This window comes from Schistocerca serialis, chromosome 2 (assembly GCF_023864345.2).
Source record: "Schistocerca serialis cubense isolate TAMUIC-IGC-003099 chromosome 2, iqSchSeri2.2, whole genome shotgun sequence".
Classification (NCBI taxonomy): Eukaryota; Metazoa; Arthropoda; class Insecta; order Orthoptera; family Acrididae; genus Schistocerca; species Schistocerca serialis.
The window spans coordinates 941277352-941296866 of record NC_064639.1 but is presented as its reverse complement, the minus strand read 5'-3'; the positions used below and the strand labels follow the sequence as shown (position 1 = coordinate 941296866).

Below are 19515 nucleotides of genomic sequence, written 5' to 3'. Positions count from 1 at the left end.
GACGAATGGCAGCTAGCTCTAAATGTGGAAAAAAAGTAAGTTAATGCGGATGAGTGGGAAGAACAAACCTGTAATGTTCAGTTACAGTATTACCAGTGTCCTGCTTGACACAGTCGAGTCATTTAAATATGTGGGCGTAACGTTGCAAACCGATATGAAATGGAACGAGCATGTGGGAACTTTGGCAGGGAAGGCGAATGGAACATTTCGGTTCATTGGGAGAATTTTAGAAAAATCTGGTTCACCTGCGAAGGAGACCGCATATAGGACGCTGCTGCGACCTAGTCTTGAGTACTCCTCGAGTTTTTGCAATCCGTACCAGGTCGGATTGAAGGAAGACATCGAACCCTTTCAGAGGCGGGAAGCTTGAAAATTTGAGAAATTAGAGCTAATGCGGAGATTTAAGGACAGTATTTCTTCCCACGCACTATTCGTGTCTTGGAACGGGGAAGGCAGGATTGGTTAGTGGTACCAGAAGTACTCTCCGCCACCTACCGATGATGATGATGAAGATGTTTGGTTTGTGGGGCGCGGTCATCAGCGCCCTTACAAATTCCCAACCTTTGCTCAGTCCACACTCGCCACATTCATGAATGATGATGACAACACAAACACCCAGTCATTTCGAGGCAGGTGAAAATACCTGACCCTGCCGGGAATCGAACCCGGGACCCCGCGCTCGGGAAGCGAGACTACGAGCTGCGGAATCGCCACATACCATCAGGTAGATTGTGAAGTTTTGATGTAAATGTTGTGTCTGCCAAGATATAGGTTATTTTGCTTTACGTGAATTTTGAAAAGCGTACCATTATTTTCATGTCGGAGGCAGTCATCCTCTAGTCGTTTGAGAGTTGAGCAAGTGAGGTGTCTCCACGTTAAGTTGTATGTCGTATTGCGCAACGGCTGCGACCTTTACGCGGAACAGTCTTATGTCTGTTCTGACGGATAGTAGATTCAGTTTCTTTATCTCAGAAGTTGCCTTCATCGCTCTTACTGCTCTGTCTTCAATGTGTTTGGAAAAGGTGTGTATGATCTGTCACCTGCAGTGTGATTCCTAGGTATTTTTAGCTGGCGCAGGTTAGGGACACGGAAGTCGCCGAAGCAGCATTCAGTTGAAAGACGTGCACCCGCCCATTACGCCACTGAGTTTGACTAGTCACAGTTCATTAAAATCCTTCTAGGCAGCCCGTAACATCAACAGAGATGACGGCTACAGGGTCCCGACGTCCTTGTTGCCAACGGTCATGGTACTATGGGGCAAGTGCTATCGCATGGCAGAGGCCTCACGGCACACTACCGCGAACTGCTTTGTAAACAAACAGTACATGCAGAGTCGGCGTGATTTTTCAGCGTCTAAAAGCAGCTAAGCACGGTCCTCGAAAGCTTGTCGCCGATTCGCAGTGGACTAGATAATTGCCAGCAAGCCATGTAACCCACGAATAGTCAGCCATATATCTCCTGCCTCTCCCCTAGCACCGGTTCGTGGTATTTTACGGCTAATAAAAATCTAAAAAAATTGACGTCGCTGGTTTTACGACACAGTTGGAAACGTAGTATATTGCAGCTGCGGACTCCCCCTCTCCCCCTCCCCTCCCCTCCCATCCTAATCCCAGCTAAATTAATCTACGCCTTTGAGGAAGCTCGCTGCACAGTTATTTCAGTATTTTAACATTTATAAGATGACTCGACAGTACACCCAGAAGGATTTTAACGAGACTGACCCTGACCGCGAAAGCCTACGTATTTATAGTCACAGCTGTTTCGGCATATCATACGCCAGTATACCTAGTCTTGCAATACAAGTTTTCCCCATACTTCTTTCTCCTCTATTCTATCTACATTTGATATTTGAACTGTCAATTAACTATGTGAAAAATGCGAATAAAACAATATTCTCTGTATGTCCATTTTTTAACAGCGATTCTAGGCGCTTCAGTCTGGAACCGCGCGACCGCTACGGTCGCAGGTTCGAATCCTGCCTAGGGCATGGATGTGTGTGATGTCCTTAGGTTAGTTAGGTTTAAGTAGTTCTAAGTTCTAGAGCACTGATGACCTCAGATGTTAAGTCCCATAGTGCTCAAAGGCATGTTTTTTTTTTATTTTTATTTTTTTTTTAACGGCGAGTGATACTTGAAGTGGTCGCTACAGCAAGCAGATATCTACTAATATCAGTATTGCTGACCCCTGCTTCGACCACAAGCGAGGTAGATCATTCCTAAACATCGGTCAGGGGCCCGAAGATGGCGTAATAAAGCGCCGAAACTGGTTGCCTAATAAAACAACGCTGAAAATTGACGGCTCAAAAGTGCTTAATTTGACATCCTCAAAACAATATTCCGTCACTTCCTAATTTTTTATATTTAATTATCATTCCATAACAACATAACTCATCTTTTAGAATGATTACAAAATATATCTAAGGATAACTTTAATATTCGGCACTCCTGAGGCATAGATGTTTTTACAATGTTTTCGACATGCCTATGAATGAAACAAAACAATACATAATTTTAAGATATTTCCGATTTATGTCTACAAATGACATTCACTAACATAACAAGGGCAAAATAAATCTGTGCCACATCAATACTTGACTTACCTTGCTATGAACAACAAAGTTTGCGTACAGAAGGGACATGATTCTCACTTTTTTCTGCTTGTTGACTTTGAACATAACTACGTCTTTGGCATAATTTTTTCTCATGCGTTCGAGCTGAATATTGAACCATTTTTTTCTTCAAACTCTTCTTTAGACCATGTCTGGAGGTAAGCAATTTTCGCCTTATGAGTCACTATAATGTGGGACTTTTTCCATTGCTTTCATGTTCATGCTTGACAGGACTAAGATTACAGAGATTGTGGACGTATTAACGTAACGGCAATTGTAAATCTACCCTTATCAGCCTTACGTTTCTGCGTGTGATGTTGGTAGATTTTGAATACAAATACGAGTTCCAGTATATGACAAAAAGTAACACCACAGTTGTATTTCGAGAATGTCTTTATTCTCTCAGACGAGTTGTTTCGGCAGCACATTACCGCCATCCTCGGGCCCTGGCGAAAGAGTATTTGATTTCCTTGGCGCATTTACTGTGGGATACTTGTTACTAGCATAAGCGGGCTAGCTTTCATCAGGAGTCTACATTCGACACCGTGTTGTCTCCATATTGGTCAACGGCCTTGCCGCGCTGGTAACACAGGTTCCAGTCAGATCACGGAAGTTAAGCACTGTCATGCTGGGATAGCACTTGGATGGGTGACCATCCGGTATGCCGTGCGTTATTGGCAAGCGGGGTTCACTCAGCAGGCAAACTGAGGAGCTACTTGACTGAGAACTGGCGGCTCCGGTTTCGTAAACTGACATACGGTCGGGAGAGTGGTGTGCTGACCACACGCCCCTCCATCCAGTGAAGCCTGTGTGTGAGGATGACACGGCGGCCGGTCGGTACCGTTGGGTCTTCCAAGGCCTGATCGAACGGAGTTTAGTTTTGGTTGTCTCCAATGCCGACTCTGCCACTTCTATCTCTGCCACTGCAGTTTGATGGCCATCTGCGTACCGCTTTCGCGTTGCTGTAAACCATGACAAGGTACCTGACTGCACTTCAGGATAAGAACTAAAGTGTTAACGTGACATTTCATGATATTTCTAGGTGGGAGAAGACTCTCGCACCGTCGTTGGCCGAATATTGGAGTGACGTAACTTGGCGCTACCAAAACTACAAGAACAAAAATAACATCTGTAATTACTATATCGAAGTTTCCGCAGACTAAATTCAGAAAAAAAGCGCGGCATACAAAGTAAATACTGACACGAAGAAAGTATGAATTTACTGTTTTAAAATTCTTTGGAGCTGTAGTGGCATATTTAGAGTGAAAATGGAAAATGTTCCTACGCTTTTTTAGCAAAAAATGCATTTTCACTGTTGTTATATTGTCGATACTCTGTCGCATGTCCCTAGAATTGATCCAGGTGCAAAACCATGGAGAAAGTGTCTGAAACGTGCGTTAGTAGACGGTACATGGTCCTCGTGCCATGCTGTACTTCAAAGATATGTGAAGTGGTTTTTATTGAGTACAGTCCTACTAGGTAAAAACCTAATGATGTGTTTCTCCACTTTTATCACATAAAAAAATAATGCCTCAGTATTAGTGGCACTTTGAACAGAAACTTTCTTCCTGCTATTTTGTCGAAAGTTTGCGTTTTTGAGATCGTGGATGTGTACAAAATACAATCTGATCCTTGCAAAGAAGAAAACAACAACCAAACATCGTTTATAATGCCATTTATTTACACTAATCGCGTCATTACCGGTTTCGAACTGACAGGTATATCTTCAGACGGCTGATCGTTTACAGTAGATTTGTTCTTGTTTATAGTAGTTTTGTCTAGTTGTTTTCAACAACTAACGCAAACAACAATATATGACGCGAAAAGCCGGCTAAGGTGAACGTAACGGTTCGAAACCTGTAATGACGCTATTAGTGTAAATAAATAGCATTTTTAACGGTGTTTGGTTGCTGATTTTTTTCTTTGCGAGAATCAGCTCGTAGAAACTTCCTTACTGACACCTAGAGCATGACAGTTTACTGGTAAGGTAATTTGAACGTTCTTAATTAAAGAATTTATTTTCTAATTTCACGCACCATTCTCTGCGGTGATGCGGTGCGCAGCTTAATTTTGCGGCATCAGAATAACTTACTAATTTTTTTTTTTTTTTTTATATGGTTCAAATGGCTCTGAGCACTATGCGACTTAACTTCTGAGGTCATCAGTCGCCTAGAACTTAGAACTAATTAAACCTAACTAACCTAAGGACATCACACACATCCATGCCCGAGGCAGGATTCGAACCTGCGACCGTAGCGGTCACGCGGTTCCAGACTGAAGCGCCTTTAACCGCACGGCCACACCGGCCGGCTTTTTTTTTTTTTTGTTTTTGATACAAATTAGTCATGTGGAAACACAGGTATATTACTTTTCCATTCTCTGATAAATGTCAGATTTGGCACTTACGTTCTCCATTTTCACTCTTCTTATGAGAAATGGCCAAAACATATGTGTCACCTAAGCTTTGTCCTCTACTACGTCCTACTTCTTACTATTCTTGGTAAGACATTCTTCCCTCAAATTGTCAGCAAGTTTGATCGTCTTCATCCTCTGTTTCTATGGTTCCGTACAACCATTGGTAAAAACGGAACCCTTCTAGCATCACTTTGCTGTCCATTTGCCAGTGTTTGTATACGTGTCTGTCCGACAGTTCAAAACCCTTTTTCTCAGGACGGGTAAACACATCAAGTTGATATTTATGCCACATATTAAGTCTATTGTGCCTTGAGATTCTAAGTCAAGGCAATCAGAAGATACAGCCAATTATGTCACACATTTGGATACTCGTAAACCCACTCATCGAAACCTATAGGGTACTTCCCGTTGACGTACAATTTTAAAGCTTTCACACTACAACAAAAGAAAAAAAAAAATCAGGAAATTTTTAATCTGTAATTATAAAACACGAAAAAATATTTCTTTGGTCATTTTTCATCCGAGTTCAAACTTGAAATAAAAACATTTTCGTAAGTCTTGGAGTCCCTGGGATCGATATCTTGCCAGTATCAACGACGATAACAGGCAAAAATCTTCGAGATACTCGATTCGCGGGATGAATAAACTTGATCAGAAAGTAACTGGAATTTTTGTTTTTCTTAAAGAATCATTATTCATCATCATCAACTTTTTCCCCTTCAAAGTAATCCCCTTGAGACCCTTCAGATGTAACACGCTTTGTGCCAGCGGTTTTTCCAATCCTTTAAGCACCTCTGGAACTCACTTTTCGTTATGGTGTTCAGCTCCTTCAGCGATTCCGTTTTTATCTCATCAATGGTGGCAAAATGTCGTCCTTTCATGGTTCTCTTCAGCCTCAGGAATGGAAAGAAGTCGCTGGGGGCCATGTCTGTCGAATAAGGTGGCTGAGGCAGCACAACGGTTTTGTTTTTCGCCAAAAAATCACGAACTACCATTGAGGTGTGAGCGGTAGCATTATCGTGATGCAATTTCCACGAGTGGTTTCGCCATAATTCTGGTCGTTTTCTTCGGACTGGTTCAAGCAAACGGCGCACAACTTCCAGGTAGTATTTCTTACTGACCGTACGACCACAAGGCAGGAACTCACAATGCCTGTCCCACTGTAGTCGAACAAAGCAGAAGAACCTCAACAAATGATCTATCTTGTCGAACTTTTTTTCGGTCTTGGCTCTTCAGGCAGTTTCTGTTGTGATGATTAGGTCTTGGTTTCCATGTCATCCCCGCATACTCATGTTTCGCCCCCTGTTATAACAGTGTTTAGAAGTTATGGATCGTTGTCGACTTAATTCAGCAATTTCCGACATGTCTATGTGACGTCGTTTTTGCTCTAAATTCAACAATTTCGAAACAATCTTTGCTGCTACAAGTTTTATGCCCAAAACATCCGAAGAAATTGCTTGGCCTGAGCCAAAGGATATGCCGACATCACCAACCTCAGTGATGGTGATTCGGCGATTTTTCAGAACCTTTTTCTTTACTTCCTCCACACTGTCGTCAGTAATACTAAAAGATGTTACAGGACGTCCAGGATGTTGGTCGTCTTCAACGTCTTCTCCATCCTTTTTGAAACTTTTATACCAACCGTAAACTCTTGTTTTACTCATAGTACATCCGCCAAAAATCAGTCAACATTTCGAATGCGATGCTGTACTTTATTCCACTTTTCAACCAAAATTTAATGCAAATTCTTTGATCTATCTTTTTCGAAACTAAAAGTTTGCCGAGCGCTTAAAACAATGTATAACTTTTACGACCGCCAACAATAGCTAAATATTCAAAACAGCTGGAAATGCAAGCATACATCAATAACATGTGTACCAAAAAGATAAAAAATTCGAAAATCGAACGTATAAAGCCTACGAAATTAAAAAATCCATTTACTTATTGATTTTATTCGTAAATAATTAAGGGCGTGCGGAACACTCAGTGCATAAGCCCTGTTCACAACTGGCTAACATTTTTTCTATTCCTCCTCCTTACTAAAACACATCAGGTACATAACAAAAAAAAATTGTTTTCGAGAACGTACTTGCTGCATGTCATATGCTTTATAGCTTGAGTGGTTATTTCTTTAATTATTCTAAAGAAAGCATAACATAATAAGGAAGCCGAATACTGTAAGAATAAGATACCGGACGAATTTTCCTTCTTACGAGTTATGTTTTCGATTTTGTACGTCATGGCTGAAAAGCGGCTTTCACAGTTTGCAGCCGCCTCATTCTGTGAAGTTAAAATACCAATGGCAAAAAATTATTAGCAGTCTTATTTCTGGCATTCACTCCTCTGTGATGATGTCACACGAGCGCCTACGAGTCAGATCAAATATTTGTGCGCTTCGGAGAACCAGACGCGATGAGACTCAACAGGTGGCTTGACTTTCGGAGCACGTCTCACCGCTTGATGGTGGTCTTGTGAGTCTTGAGATAGGATGTTTATATTGCGTCTCATACGACCAGTGATGCAACAGCGTGCATTCCGCAGCCTAGGACAAACATGAAATCATGACGAGTCGCGCGTGTCTCGCAAGCAAAGTGTATGGGGAAAACTCTACGCGAGCTGCCTGCACAAGTCACAATTAACAGTGCGGACGTAACCGTTACAGAGGAAAATGCATTACAACAAGACATGGTGAGCTTAAGCGGCTGGTAAAGTTCGTTATCTGGGGGAAAAGATGCAGATCAATACGCTGGAAAAAAGGGATAACAAAGACAGAGCCATAAAATTTGAGAGTTACCCTGCAGAGTAATCCAGAATAGATATATAACCAAGCGGTATATTATAAAGCAAAATGAGGGACTACAATGCACCACTGAGGCCGAGTGTCTTCAACTGAACAAGAAATAAGATATGCGAAGATATGAGAAAAAGAAAGAAGGACCTTGAGGAAAAGCTAAGACATAAAAGTATATATGGAACATGGAGGGGCAGTAGAAATACAGACTTACACTAACGAAGTGAAAGGAGTACAGACAATACTCAAAAGGAAGCTGAAATTGTAATGATATCTTCTGAGAATAAAGACAAGTTGTCCAAAACGATTTTCCAATACGTGACGAAATTAACAGATTAGATCAGGAAGGGCATATGTGAGATTGGTATCATGCCAGAAATAATCTATGACGGGAATGAGGACAACAGCGGCACCGAATACATTAAGACAATCCATGACAAACTGCGTGGAAGCAGATTTAAAGTTTTATTTACCAAGAATCACAGGTAGATAATATGTGACAAGATGCACACGAACTGGGAGGAGAATAAGATTCTCAAGTAAGCACTGGAAACCAAGAGGTCCACAGTCGGCTAATATATACAAAACAAGAAACAGACCGAAATACGAACACGAAGAATTTGTAATTGAGACAACAGTATCGACTGACACCAAAAATACAATAAACAAATACAATTACGTCTTTAGGATGTATCGATTTTCGAAGAAAACTACACTTCTGCGCCTCGACATTCTATTAAACACACACAACAATGGTTGTCAACATTCAGCTTCCTATTATAAATGCCGGCATTGTCTTTGGTAACCTCAATATATCAGATTTCTTGCAAATGTATTGCAATTCAACAATTCCAAGTTTCAGATGAATGTTCGGGTTTTTCAAAAAAAAGCGTCGTTTCATAGGATATCGTTGAGGCTCTTGTAGCCGATCTGTATCTGCCGCCTGTTGACGGGTCTCCCAAAATTCCTCAGATGTCGATTGTTTGTTTTTCTGACTCTTCGGCAGGACTAGACGGTGCCACTGTCAAACAAACACTTTCACTATAAGTGGTTTACTTAACAAGTAACGGAGGAAGAATCAGACAATTACGCAAGTGAAACGCAGAAAAGGAGTGTGACAACAAAAAACCCAAAGAAAAACGCTAATTATTATTTCCTTAATTATTACGAGTAACGTTAAATCTCATTGTCAAACAATATTAAAGTGGATACAGTACTACGGTATGTCCTTTTTACAGTTTTGTTTATTTGTGTATATGCTCCTAGTGAATTACTGGTCAAAGAGCCGCGAACTTAACACAGATTGGTACTCGACGGATTTATAGTTCTCGTTGATTAAATTGTAACATCAAAACATATTAGAAAAATTTACGTGTGCTTAAGAGTTTACCAAACCATTCTAATAGTTAAGTCGCAGCTAGAATACCTCATTCCTTCCCTGTAAAAGCTAGGTTACGTTCAGCTGTTCATTTGGTTAAAAATGTATTCAGTATCACATCGCTTTCTACAATAAGACTCACAATATAACCAAACGACTACCTGTAGATGTAAATCCACTAACTAACGGTCACCGCAGAGCAGGGCTTCCCAAAATTTTCCCAGGACGGAACGTTTTGGGAATCCTGGTACTTTGATGAAAGGCCTTGTTTATTTTGAAGGTAAATAAAATTTTTAAAAATGTCGAAAACTTGTTTTGTTCAGTGATTACTTCAATTTTAAATCATAACTAATAACACAGAAATAAAATCATATTTTAAAAAAATAGTAGCATCAAAATCTAGATATAACGCCAAATTATTACTAGTTTTTCGCGGAAGATTTATTCACTTCTCCTGGAACATCAGAACACAGTCTGGGAAAACCTGCGCATAGAGGGAGAAAAAAAAAAAAAACAGGTAAGCAACACAACTTTTGTTAAAGATTCGCATATAATTTTCGATACTCACGTATCTCTTCGGGCTTCATTGCACGCAGTTTCTCACCCACAGCTGTTTGCAATATCTGACAGTTGTGCACAAGGCGCACAGCGAGAATACACTGAACGCATATTAACAATTAACTCGTGTCTACGAAGCAACTGTTGAAGAAACTAGCATTGACGTTCGAATATTAAAGTTAACAGGCTTGATCTAAGGAAAGCTGTCACGAATCAAAGCTTGTGTTGAGCTTTATGGTGCCGAAACAGACTGTGCCTAATGCGGATGCGTTCCGAACCTTTTAATCTCCGCCTATGTGGCAAACAAATATGAAAGCCAAGATAAAATGCAACGTTAGCTCTTTAACTTGCGTATTCAAACTTTTTCTGGATATGTAAGTCGCTGTGAATTCCAGGAAAAAAGTCTAGCATCAGTCGACAAAACGGGTCAAACAGTCACGTACAACGAAAAACACACACACACACACACACACACACACACACACACACACACACAAGTCGTGAATGAATAAGGAGCATTATTCCGCTATCTTTACCCTCCCACTTTTCTCAATGCAAAAGACCAGATATGTTTTTTGTGTACTAGAGCCCGCCAATTTTCGAAAATACTGAGCTTGAGAAAATTAACTACAGACAGTTGCGCAGAGTCCAGAGATTGTAATTGGTTGTGTAACTTACCAGTGGGTAGACTCGAGTCTTCGTGGCTGCCTCTGCTGTGCTTCTGAGTCGCCTTCTGCGCAGCGAATGACAGCTGCGCGTTCTCCAGCACGAGTTGCCGCCTCAAATCTACGCGCATGCGCGATGCCCCCGCCACCCTCCGACTGCCGGGAGCCGAGTTCATTACGGGCCCTGCTGCCGTATGCATTCCGTTACGGTATAATCATTCGTTACGTCACACATCCTGACAACCAAATTGCAACTTTCTCCTCTGGAGTCGTGCGAAGAGATGACGTTACAACAGACTGCTCACTGTATGGGTTTATTTTAACAAAAAAATCGTGTTTCAGTGCGAAAGATCGATCTTGAGGGTTATACAATTTGGAAGAGCTCCATCATTGCCCAGCGAAGCCTCCAGATGTTATATTGATGAACAAACAGCCCTTAGACCTAAATTCTAATAATACAAAAAAACTAAAGCGTTTTTAAGTACACTGCGTCTTCAGGCCACGAGTGGCCTTCCGGGACCATCCGACCGCCGCGTCATCCTCAGAGGAGGATGCGGATAGGAGGGGCGTGGGGTCAGCTCACCGCTCTCCCGGTCATTATGATGGTATGCTTGACCGAAGCCGCTACTATTCGGTCGAGTAGCTCCTCAATTGGCATCACGAGGCTGAGTGCACCCCGAAATATGGCAACAGCGCATGGCGGCCTGGATGGGCACCCATCCAAGTGCCGACCACGCCCGACAGCGCTTAACTTCGGTGATCTTACGGGAACCGGTGTTGCCACTGCGGCAAGGCCGTTGCCAAAGCGTTTTTAAGCATAGGCTATATTTTTGGAAAGTTCGCAATGAACTTCGCTGAGTGCTTCCGTTCGTACTTCGTGAACGATAAAGTCGTAGCCACAATCGTGGCCGACGTATAGAGGAACCTGAGAATCAGAGTGACTGATAACCGGTTTTCTGCCTCCAAATGTCTCATTATATCCCTATTTACTGTGAAATTTACAGACCAAATTGCTCTATTTAAGAAAATATGATGTATTAAGTTAGATACTACTGTTCGTGGAGAACGTATCGCAAAATTCTTCAAATATAATTCCATCAGTCTGTCTAGTAGACCTATACGAAAATGAGGAAAAAGAGTACAGAATTTCCTGTTTCCTGTGCACCACAGGACCCGCAAATCTCAGTCTGTAATACTTCGTAAATGTGACGTTTATTGCCTTGGAGCTTAATAATTTATTATGGAACACTGCAACTAATGATCAGTTCTGTGGTTTTGTCACTGAAATAAGACACAGATACTAACTGTGCAATACATGAGATATGCGTACAAAATGGTTCAAATGGCTCTGAGCACTATGGGACTCAACTGCTGAGGTCATCAGTCCCCTAGAACTTAGAACTAGTTAAACCTAACTAACCTAAGGACATCACAAACATCCATGCCCGAGGCAGGATTCGAACCTGCGACCGTAGCGGTCTTGCGGTTCCAGACTGCAGCGCCTTTAACCGCACGGCCACTTCGGCCGGCATATGCGTACAATTACAGAGGACATACAGTACATAGTCCTAGAAGTGGAGAAGGGCTTCCTCATAATCATTTTCTTTTACATATTTTATAGCCTTGCATATATCATACGATGAAATACGGTGAAGGAAAGATGATGGAGTGTTTTTATATAAATTGTGATAGATTAGGACCAAAGTTACGGAAGAAAATTTTAGATATATGTAAAGTGATAATGATGCTGGATACGATTCCTTTAATACCGTCGGCCGGGGTGGCCGAGCGGTTCTAGGCGCTACAGTATGGAACCGCGCGACCGCTACGGTCGCAGGTTCTAATCCTGCCTCGGCCATGGATGTGTGAGAGACGTCCTTAGGTTAGTTAGGTTTAAGTGGTTCTAAGTTCTAGGGGACTGATGACCTCAGAAGTTAAGTCCCATAGTGCTCAGTGCCATATGAACCATTTGAACTTCAAATACCAAGATGTGTTAAAAGTTATTAAGAAGAGTATGGTCTTAAGGTTTTTAACACGGCTGTCAATCAGCGACTGTTGTATAATACAAAATTTTAAAAAACACAGCCCTCAGTCGCGAACACAATTAAGTAATTACTTTATTTTTTTGTGTTCGCGACTGAGGACTGTGTTTTTCAAAATTTTGTTTTAGTGTAGTCTTTGTTTCAGATGTACTGAATCTGTTTGATTACAAGCATAGCCTTCCTGGAATATGCTGTTTTTGGCTTCGGGGTTGAATTTATACTCAGACCACCTTAAACAACAACAAAGGCCGAACACGAAATACGAGATCATGAGGATCATGAAGGTTTTTCTTTCAGGAGAACTACTATATTTACGGAGAACAAATACACAATAAACACCTTTTTGGGCACAGGATAAACACTGGCCTCATTTCTCAATCCTCTTTTCTTCCATCTCCATGTCTGTATTTCTCACACCAACAAAGAACATGGGCGTACAAAAGTCACAAATTTTAACAATATTTAAATGTATGGCACAACATCTCATAATTGTGTAGCTCTCCATGGTAAAACTGCTTGTGATACGTAAGTCTCGAACGACACACCCTGATATAAACGAAAAACTGATGAACTCTGAAGAATGTTTACAGACAATCATTCTTTCCACGCATTGTTCGTGAAAGTAACTGGGAAGGAGGATAATATAGTGCCACAAGAACTGTTTTCCGCCACACACCGTAAGATGGCTTGCGGAATACAAATGTAATGGAAAACACAATAAGCAAAGGAATCTCACTTTAGTATTTTAATAAATGAAATAGTTTTGGATCTCATACAAAACAACGTTGTAAACAGTGTGTTATTTTCAGGCCACTGACGTTGGCTTTACTGAAAAGAAGAACGCATATTAGGGTGCAAAAAGCATGTTAGTATGTTTCAAACTTGCTTGAGAAAACTGACGCTCTCCCTGTTTACCCGTCTGCAGCCGACTTCGTCATTTCTACACATCACTACAGCTTTTTAATTGCCATCTACAGGAATACGCATGTGCTGAGCGCAATTCTACTCGCCACACCTGAAGACTATAGATAGGGGAAACTAACATTAACTCGGCCGCAAACCCCGAGAATAGGGAGATTAATGTCTTACTATTTTCTTAATAATATACATAATAAATAAGGATCACTTGGTGGTGCAAGTGAGGAATTTGCAAGTGAACGAATGCGCGGTTACTAAGTTTTGGTGGTATTCTTCCTGTAGTAGACCCCGAGCTGCTGCTGCAGTCATAGCCTCTATTTATCACCATACACAGGAGGACGTAATCATTTTAAAACGTTCACGCCAGTGACCGAACGCCCTTGCCCTTGGCCCTCTGATATCGAGGAACCCAACTGACCTCCAAATTGCTTGCTACTTTGCTTTGTAGTCTTCTAACGCTGAAGTCAGCTGTAATAATCAGTAGTGAAGAGACCGAAATACGTCTCACCTACGAACTTCCATTCAAGATAAGCGCTATGTTCATACAACAGACAACGCAAGCGCATTCTCCCGAATCCAGTATGAATCACGCCACCGTCTATCGGTGGTTCTTGACGAATGAAGAAGCCTTACGCCGCTTTCACACTATACGGTTTTGACCGTACGGCAAAAAGCCGTACGAGTTTTAGCCGTGCCTGTGTTGCTTTCACATTACACGGCTTTTTGACGTGACCAGTTGTTGGTGTCTATTCAGTTTGCTTAATGTGTGTATCAAGATGAACCGTAAACGAGTTGTTGCTTTGTGGTTGCTTCATCGTCGCCGCAAAAGAAAAGGTCGTCTTTTGTGGGTACACCCCATTAACCAGAGAAGAGACGAAGTGGGTTTATTTTATACACTCTTTGAAGATTTGAGGAACGACGGAAATAAATTCTTTAACTATTTCCGAATGTCTATTACCTCGTTTGACGAATTACATAGAAAACTAAAGGATGTGTTACAACGACAAAACACACAATTCCGCAATTGCATCCAACCTGTTCAAATGCTGGCTATCACGTTAAGGTAATTTAATACATAAAAACTAGTTCTGTTTATTTACTTATTTATTTGTGTTTTACATTTTTATTACGCTCAGATTATGAAGTAGAAAAGTCAATATCAATATCAGCAGTTGAAACCAAAGAGTTTGTAGCAGGACTGACTGTACTGTCACTTTGTGGCGACAGGCTCTCTGCAAAAACGTTGTAGAACTGCGTTGTTGATGGTGGGCCTTCATGGCTACTTGTGGAAGGCGAAGGGTATGGTGGTGGCACTTTATTAATTCGTTGATAAGAACTGCGACCTTGAGAAGTCTGTAATGGTTGTTCGAGAAAAGTAGTTGGGTTTGGTGCAGCTGGAGGAGGACGAATCTGATGCGTATGGTAAGAGGATATTGGAGCAGCATTTTCCATAGGTGAATAAGAATAAGCTTGAAATCTATTATTATAGGGCATGGGAGGTGTGTAATGGGTAAATGGAGGAGGTTGAGCTGTCAATATATTTCTCCTTTCATATATATTTTCTATAACTTTGAGGACTCCCATCTGAAACTGAAGATAATCCTGTTCATCAAATTTTTCCAGATGAGGCTTCAGACTAAGTAAAAATGACATTTTGCTGCAAGGTTTGTCTTCTTCCAGAGCTCGTAATATTTTCATTTCGATTGCATCAGGTTTTCTATGTTTTCTGTTTGTATGGCACTCGCTTTTGGATGTTTGTTGTGTGGGTGCTGTATCAAATGGCCCAGAAACATTCTCAGTATTTTCGACGGAGCCCTGCGTTTCTATATCTTCTTCCAGTCTGGCGGTGCGTTCCGATTGAAAACTGTCCTCCGTCTCTCGAGCATCATACAGCTTTTTTAGAAACTGCAGCTGATCAGAATATACATACTTTTTCATTTTCTTTGCTGCTGAGCCACTTTTTTTCGCAGCTTGAATTTTTATGTTTGACTTCACAAAGGAGTCTCGTAGATTGGTCCACCTCCGTATTACTTCTATACCTACATCAAAAGAAAACAAAACTGTATGAAAACATTTTAATTTTGTATAGAAAAAAGCAAAACTGTAACAAAAAATGTCCACTGCAAACTAAATGTCACTGATTTTTTTTCGTTTTGTTCAGGTTTCTGGCAAGCGGTTGTTCCTTCACTGACTTACATTTCCAGTACAGAATTGGGATTTCTACAGCAAGTAAAGTGGTTAATGATGTATGCACAGCAATTTGGTCATCACTGCGGGAAGAATGTATACAAAGACCGACCAAAGAGGTATGGGAATCAATAGCGGCTGGATTTGAACGTACTGCTAATTTCCCCCACTGCTTAGGAGCGGTGGATGGAAAACATATCCGTCTTACTGCCCCATTTAATAGCGGATCAATGTACTTCAATTACAAAGAATACTTTTCTGTGGTTCTGATGGCTGTAGCGGATTCCAACTACAGGTTCATTTATGTCGACGTAGGAAGTTATGGCAAAGACTGTGACTCTTCAGTGTTCAGACGGTCCAGTTTATGGAAGTCAATAGAAAGTAATTCCCTGGAATTTCCAGACGTCCAATGTCTGCCTGGTACGGAAGGTCCAAAAGTACCCTACTTCTTCGTGGGAGACGCAGCATTTGGCCTACACACGCATTTGCTCCGGCCTTTTGGGGGAACAAACTTGACAGTTGAGAAACGTGTATTTAATTACCGTTTGTGCAGAGCAAGGAGGTATGTGGAATGTGCTTTTGGCATCCTCACCAATAAGTGGCGGTTGTTTCACCGACCTTTAAATGTTCATCCAGATTTTGCAGTAAAAATGGTTAAAGCTTGCATTGTTTTACACAATTTTGTACGTCAGAGAGATGGATTTATAATTGAAGACACCACATCCTTCACTGGTTTGGAAGACTTAGCCCAAGATGCCAACATAAGAGGAGGACTGACAGCCAACGCCATAAGGAACACTCTTTGTAAATATTTTATGACAAATGCTGGAAGCGTGTCATGGCAGATGTCAAAGATATAAATTAACAAGCCTTTTCCTTTTTGTAGATTGTTTGTGAAAGCCTGCGACTGTATAGTAAATAGTTTTCTTTATAAATAAATTACTGCTACCACTCACGTTTTTAATCGTTTTGTTTATATTTTGTACGACGCGTTTCGGGAAATAATTCCGATCTTCAAGTGCGTTTTTTTCTCTAAGTTTTCATTATGTGTAGTGTTTTTTTATTTGTGAGGTCTTGTGCGTGTTTCTCTTATAAATTACAGTAAAGAAAACAGAATGCAAGACCTGACACATAAAAAGACACCACACATGATGAAAACTTAGAGAAAAACGCACTTAAGGATGGGAATTATTTCCCGAAACGCGTCGTGCAAAATATAAACAAAACAAAAAAAACGTGACTGGTAGCAGTAATTTACTTATAAACAAACGATTTACTTTTAGAATAAAATTTATAACGTTAAATAAAAACTGTTTAAAACGTATTAAATGTAATATTAATATATTAAATAAATACTTACCAAACACATTTTTATCTTTGTCTTCCATCTCATCAAAATCTTGCTTCAGTGCTACGCAAACTTCCCGCCAAGCATTCTTTGTAGCAATACGATCTCTATACGCATCTAGAGTTTTGTCCCACAGAACAGGTCTTACTTCCACCAAGGTTATCAAAAGTTCAGTATCAATTTCATCCATTCTTCTACACTTTTCAGTAAACAAGAATAAACACAAATGAATAAAACGACACTACAACGAACTAGTCGACGCCGTACGGCTCAAAACCGTCCAGTGTGAAAGCATGCACTTAGTCACGTAGGCCACTGTTGTCGAACTTGCCGTACGGCGACCGTCTGTTGTAGTGGCAAGACACGGCTGCAGCACGGCACGGCAGCGGCATTTTGCCGTCGCCGTATAATGTGAAAGGCGCCATACATTTCTTCACACCTACAGCCGTACGGCTTTTTGCCGTACGGTCAAAACCGTATAGTGTGAAAGCGGCGTTAGTCATTATCGTGGGTGATCCGAAGAGGAACGTGTGAATCAGGGAATGAGGACTAGTTATCTTCCACCAGATGTCTCATCGTGTTTCTACATACTACGGAACCCACAGCTCAATTTACACCACGTAAGAGAATATGCTGTTTTAGATTAGACATTACTGCCCGTGATAACACATAGCAATATTTTCCAAATAAACTGCCTAAATCTGTTTAGTTTTGAAGATAATGGTGGAATGAAAAAAAAATCCTTTTCCTGTGCCCCATAGGACATGTGACTTAAATCCCAGTATTCTCGTAGGTGTGGCATTATTGACTCCTAATAAAAGGTTATCAAAGAATAAATCAACAAAATACATCAAAACTCAAAACCTTAAACGGCGTGTTTTAATTCAAATAAATTTCTTCTTCCAAGGAGTTTTTTTTTTTTAACATATATATAACAATGCCAAGTTGCTTAGTCTTATCTCTCTGGAGCTTAACCCTTATGAGTTCTACGTTTAGTTTTCATAATTCTTTGTCTTTCTGTATCTTACGTATTGCAGCAGCTTAGTAAAAGATCCCATCCCTGCAATTCCAAATACAGTACTAAACTTCTTTGTTGTTCCCCAGTTAGACAGAAACAGCCATTGCCTTAAACCTTAGGCTTAAAGAATCTGATCTCATATTCTTTAGCGTTCTGTGTAAGGTGTCATGTATAGAATGAAATTTTGTTGCTGTGTTTTCCTGTTTCAGTCTTTCAAATAATTACACATTTTACAGTCTGGAAGATGTCAATAGTTTCTAAGCTAGTTTTGATTATTGAGCTTCACATGACGAACACCATTCTCATGGCCTGTCAAACGCCTTTTGAATTTTTGTTTGATTTGCAAATTCCTATCGACTATAATTTTATGCACCTTTTGTGGACTTCTCCTCTGCTTCGACACTTTCATTACTTTACTATCATTATTCGTTAAATTAATTTCAATTTACTTATTGGTTTGCTTTCTTTGCATATGTATTCTTTGACGTTTATGTGGTAATTAACACGCTGTCATGCTTACTAACTAAGAAAGGAAATTGTTTGCTGAATGTTGCGTGACTGATGTAAATAGTGCAGGGAAGTTTGTAAGACATCGGCATTCTCCATTATTACTGAAACTCCTCCGATTTTTTCGTAAAAGATCCAAGATCTCATATTATTGATTAGAATATCAGTTTGTGGGTACACAGAACTGGTAACATCTCTGGTCAGAGAACTCACGTGGCAGAGTGGGAGAATGGGAAGTTCGGTATGGAATCTGTGAGAGTACAGATGTGCTGTATGAAGTGCTTTGCAAATAAAGTATTATTGCCACACCGACACATCGTCTTTATTGTCAGTACATTCCCTGCACCGGGTAGGCGAACCTACCAAGTTGGTGACCCATGACATCCACGCAACATGTTAATACGCAGTAACAATGTAGCCATTTTGCATCGGTTACACCACGTCACCAGCCCTTCGAGATCACGCGTCATGGGTTAACGCTAGTGATCTGCATCACCAGTGTCATCAGTGTATTAACTGTCAACTACTGCTCAAATACGAAGTAAATGTGACTATCGGTGTCGCTTCTCAGAGCAATACGTGATCCTGCACGCTACGACGATGGCCGCCGTCGAATGATCTGCTGTTGGGCTTTGAACATGCTTCAACACTAAAGGCACCACTTTACGATTCAGCAGGGCAAGTCGGACTAAATATGAACAATAACGTGACTCCTGCGCCAACCTTAACAAGTGCGTCAGTCGCATCGCGAGCACTATTCGTAAATAAGATCACCATGTATGACTGCTTTCCTCAGTGAAAGTGGGGAAGAATTACAGGATCTTCTGAAAGGAATGGTCTAATGAGTACATAACCTGGAGTGAGAGTAAATCGAACAAAAACGAAAGTAATGAGAAGTAGCAGAAATGAGGACAGTGAGAAACTTGACATCAGTATTGGTGATCACGAAGTAGATGAAGTTAAGGAATTCTGCTACCTAGGCAGCAAAATAACCTATAACGGATGGAGCAAGGAGGACATCAAAAGCAGACTGGCAGTGGCAAAAAGGGCATACCTGGCCAAGAGAAGTCTACTGGTATC

General features: G+C 40.9%; 2 protein-coding genes and 1 pseudogene across 2 annotated transcripts in view; all 3 read right to left on the bottom strand.

Moving 5' to 3' along the window:
- LOC126458316 (uncharacterized) overlaps positions 1 to 10532 on the bottom strand; it is a 104338-nt gene extending 93806 nt beyond the window's left edge. Inside the window, exon 1 of the mRNA XM_050095267.1 lies at positions 10429 to 10532. The gene's annotated coding sequence lies outside the window, so the exon portion shown is untranslated. The remainder of the gene's footprint in view (positions 1 to 10428) is intronic.
- Positions 10533 to 11099: 567 nt separating this feature from the next.
- Positions 11100 to 11217, bottom strand: LOC126459740 (5S ribosomal RNA; annotated as a pseudogene).
- A 3295-nt stretch (positions 11218 to 14512) lies between these two features.
- On the bottom strand, positions 14513 to 17100 carry LOC126456533 (uncharacterized). Its single transcript, XM_050092283.1, has 2 exons — positions 16923 to 17100; positions 14513 to 15414 (listed from the first exon to the last, which is right to left on the bottom strand). Exons 1-2 carry the CDS (start codon positions 17098 to 17100, stop codon positions 14513 to 14515), a joined length of 1080 nt encoding a protein of 359 aa, XP_049948240.1.
- Positions 17101 to 19515: the final 2415 nt, after the last annotated feature.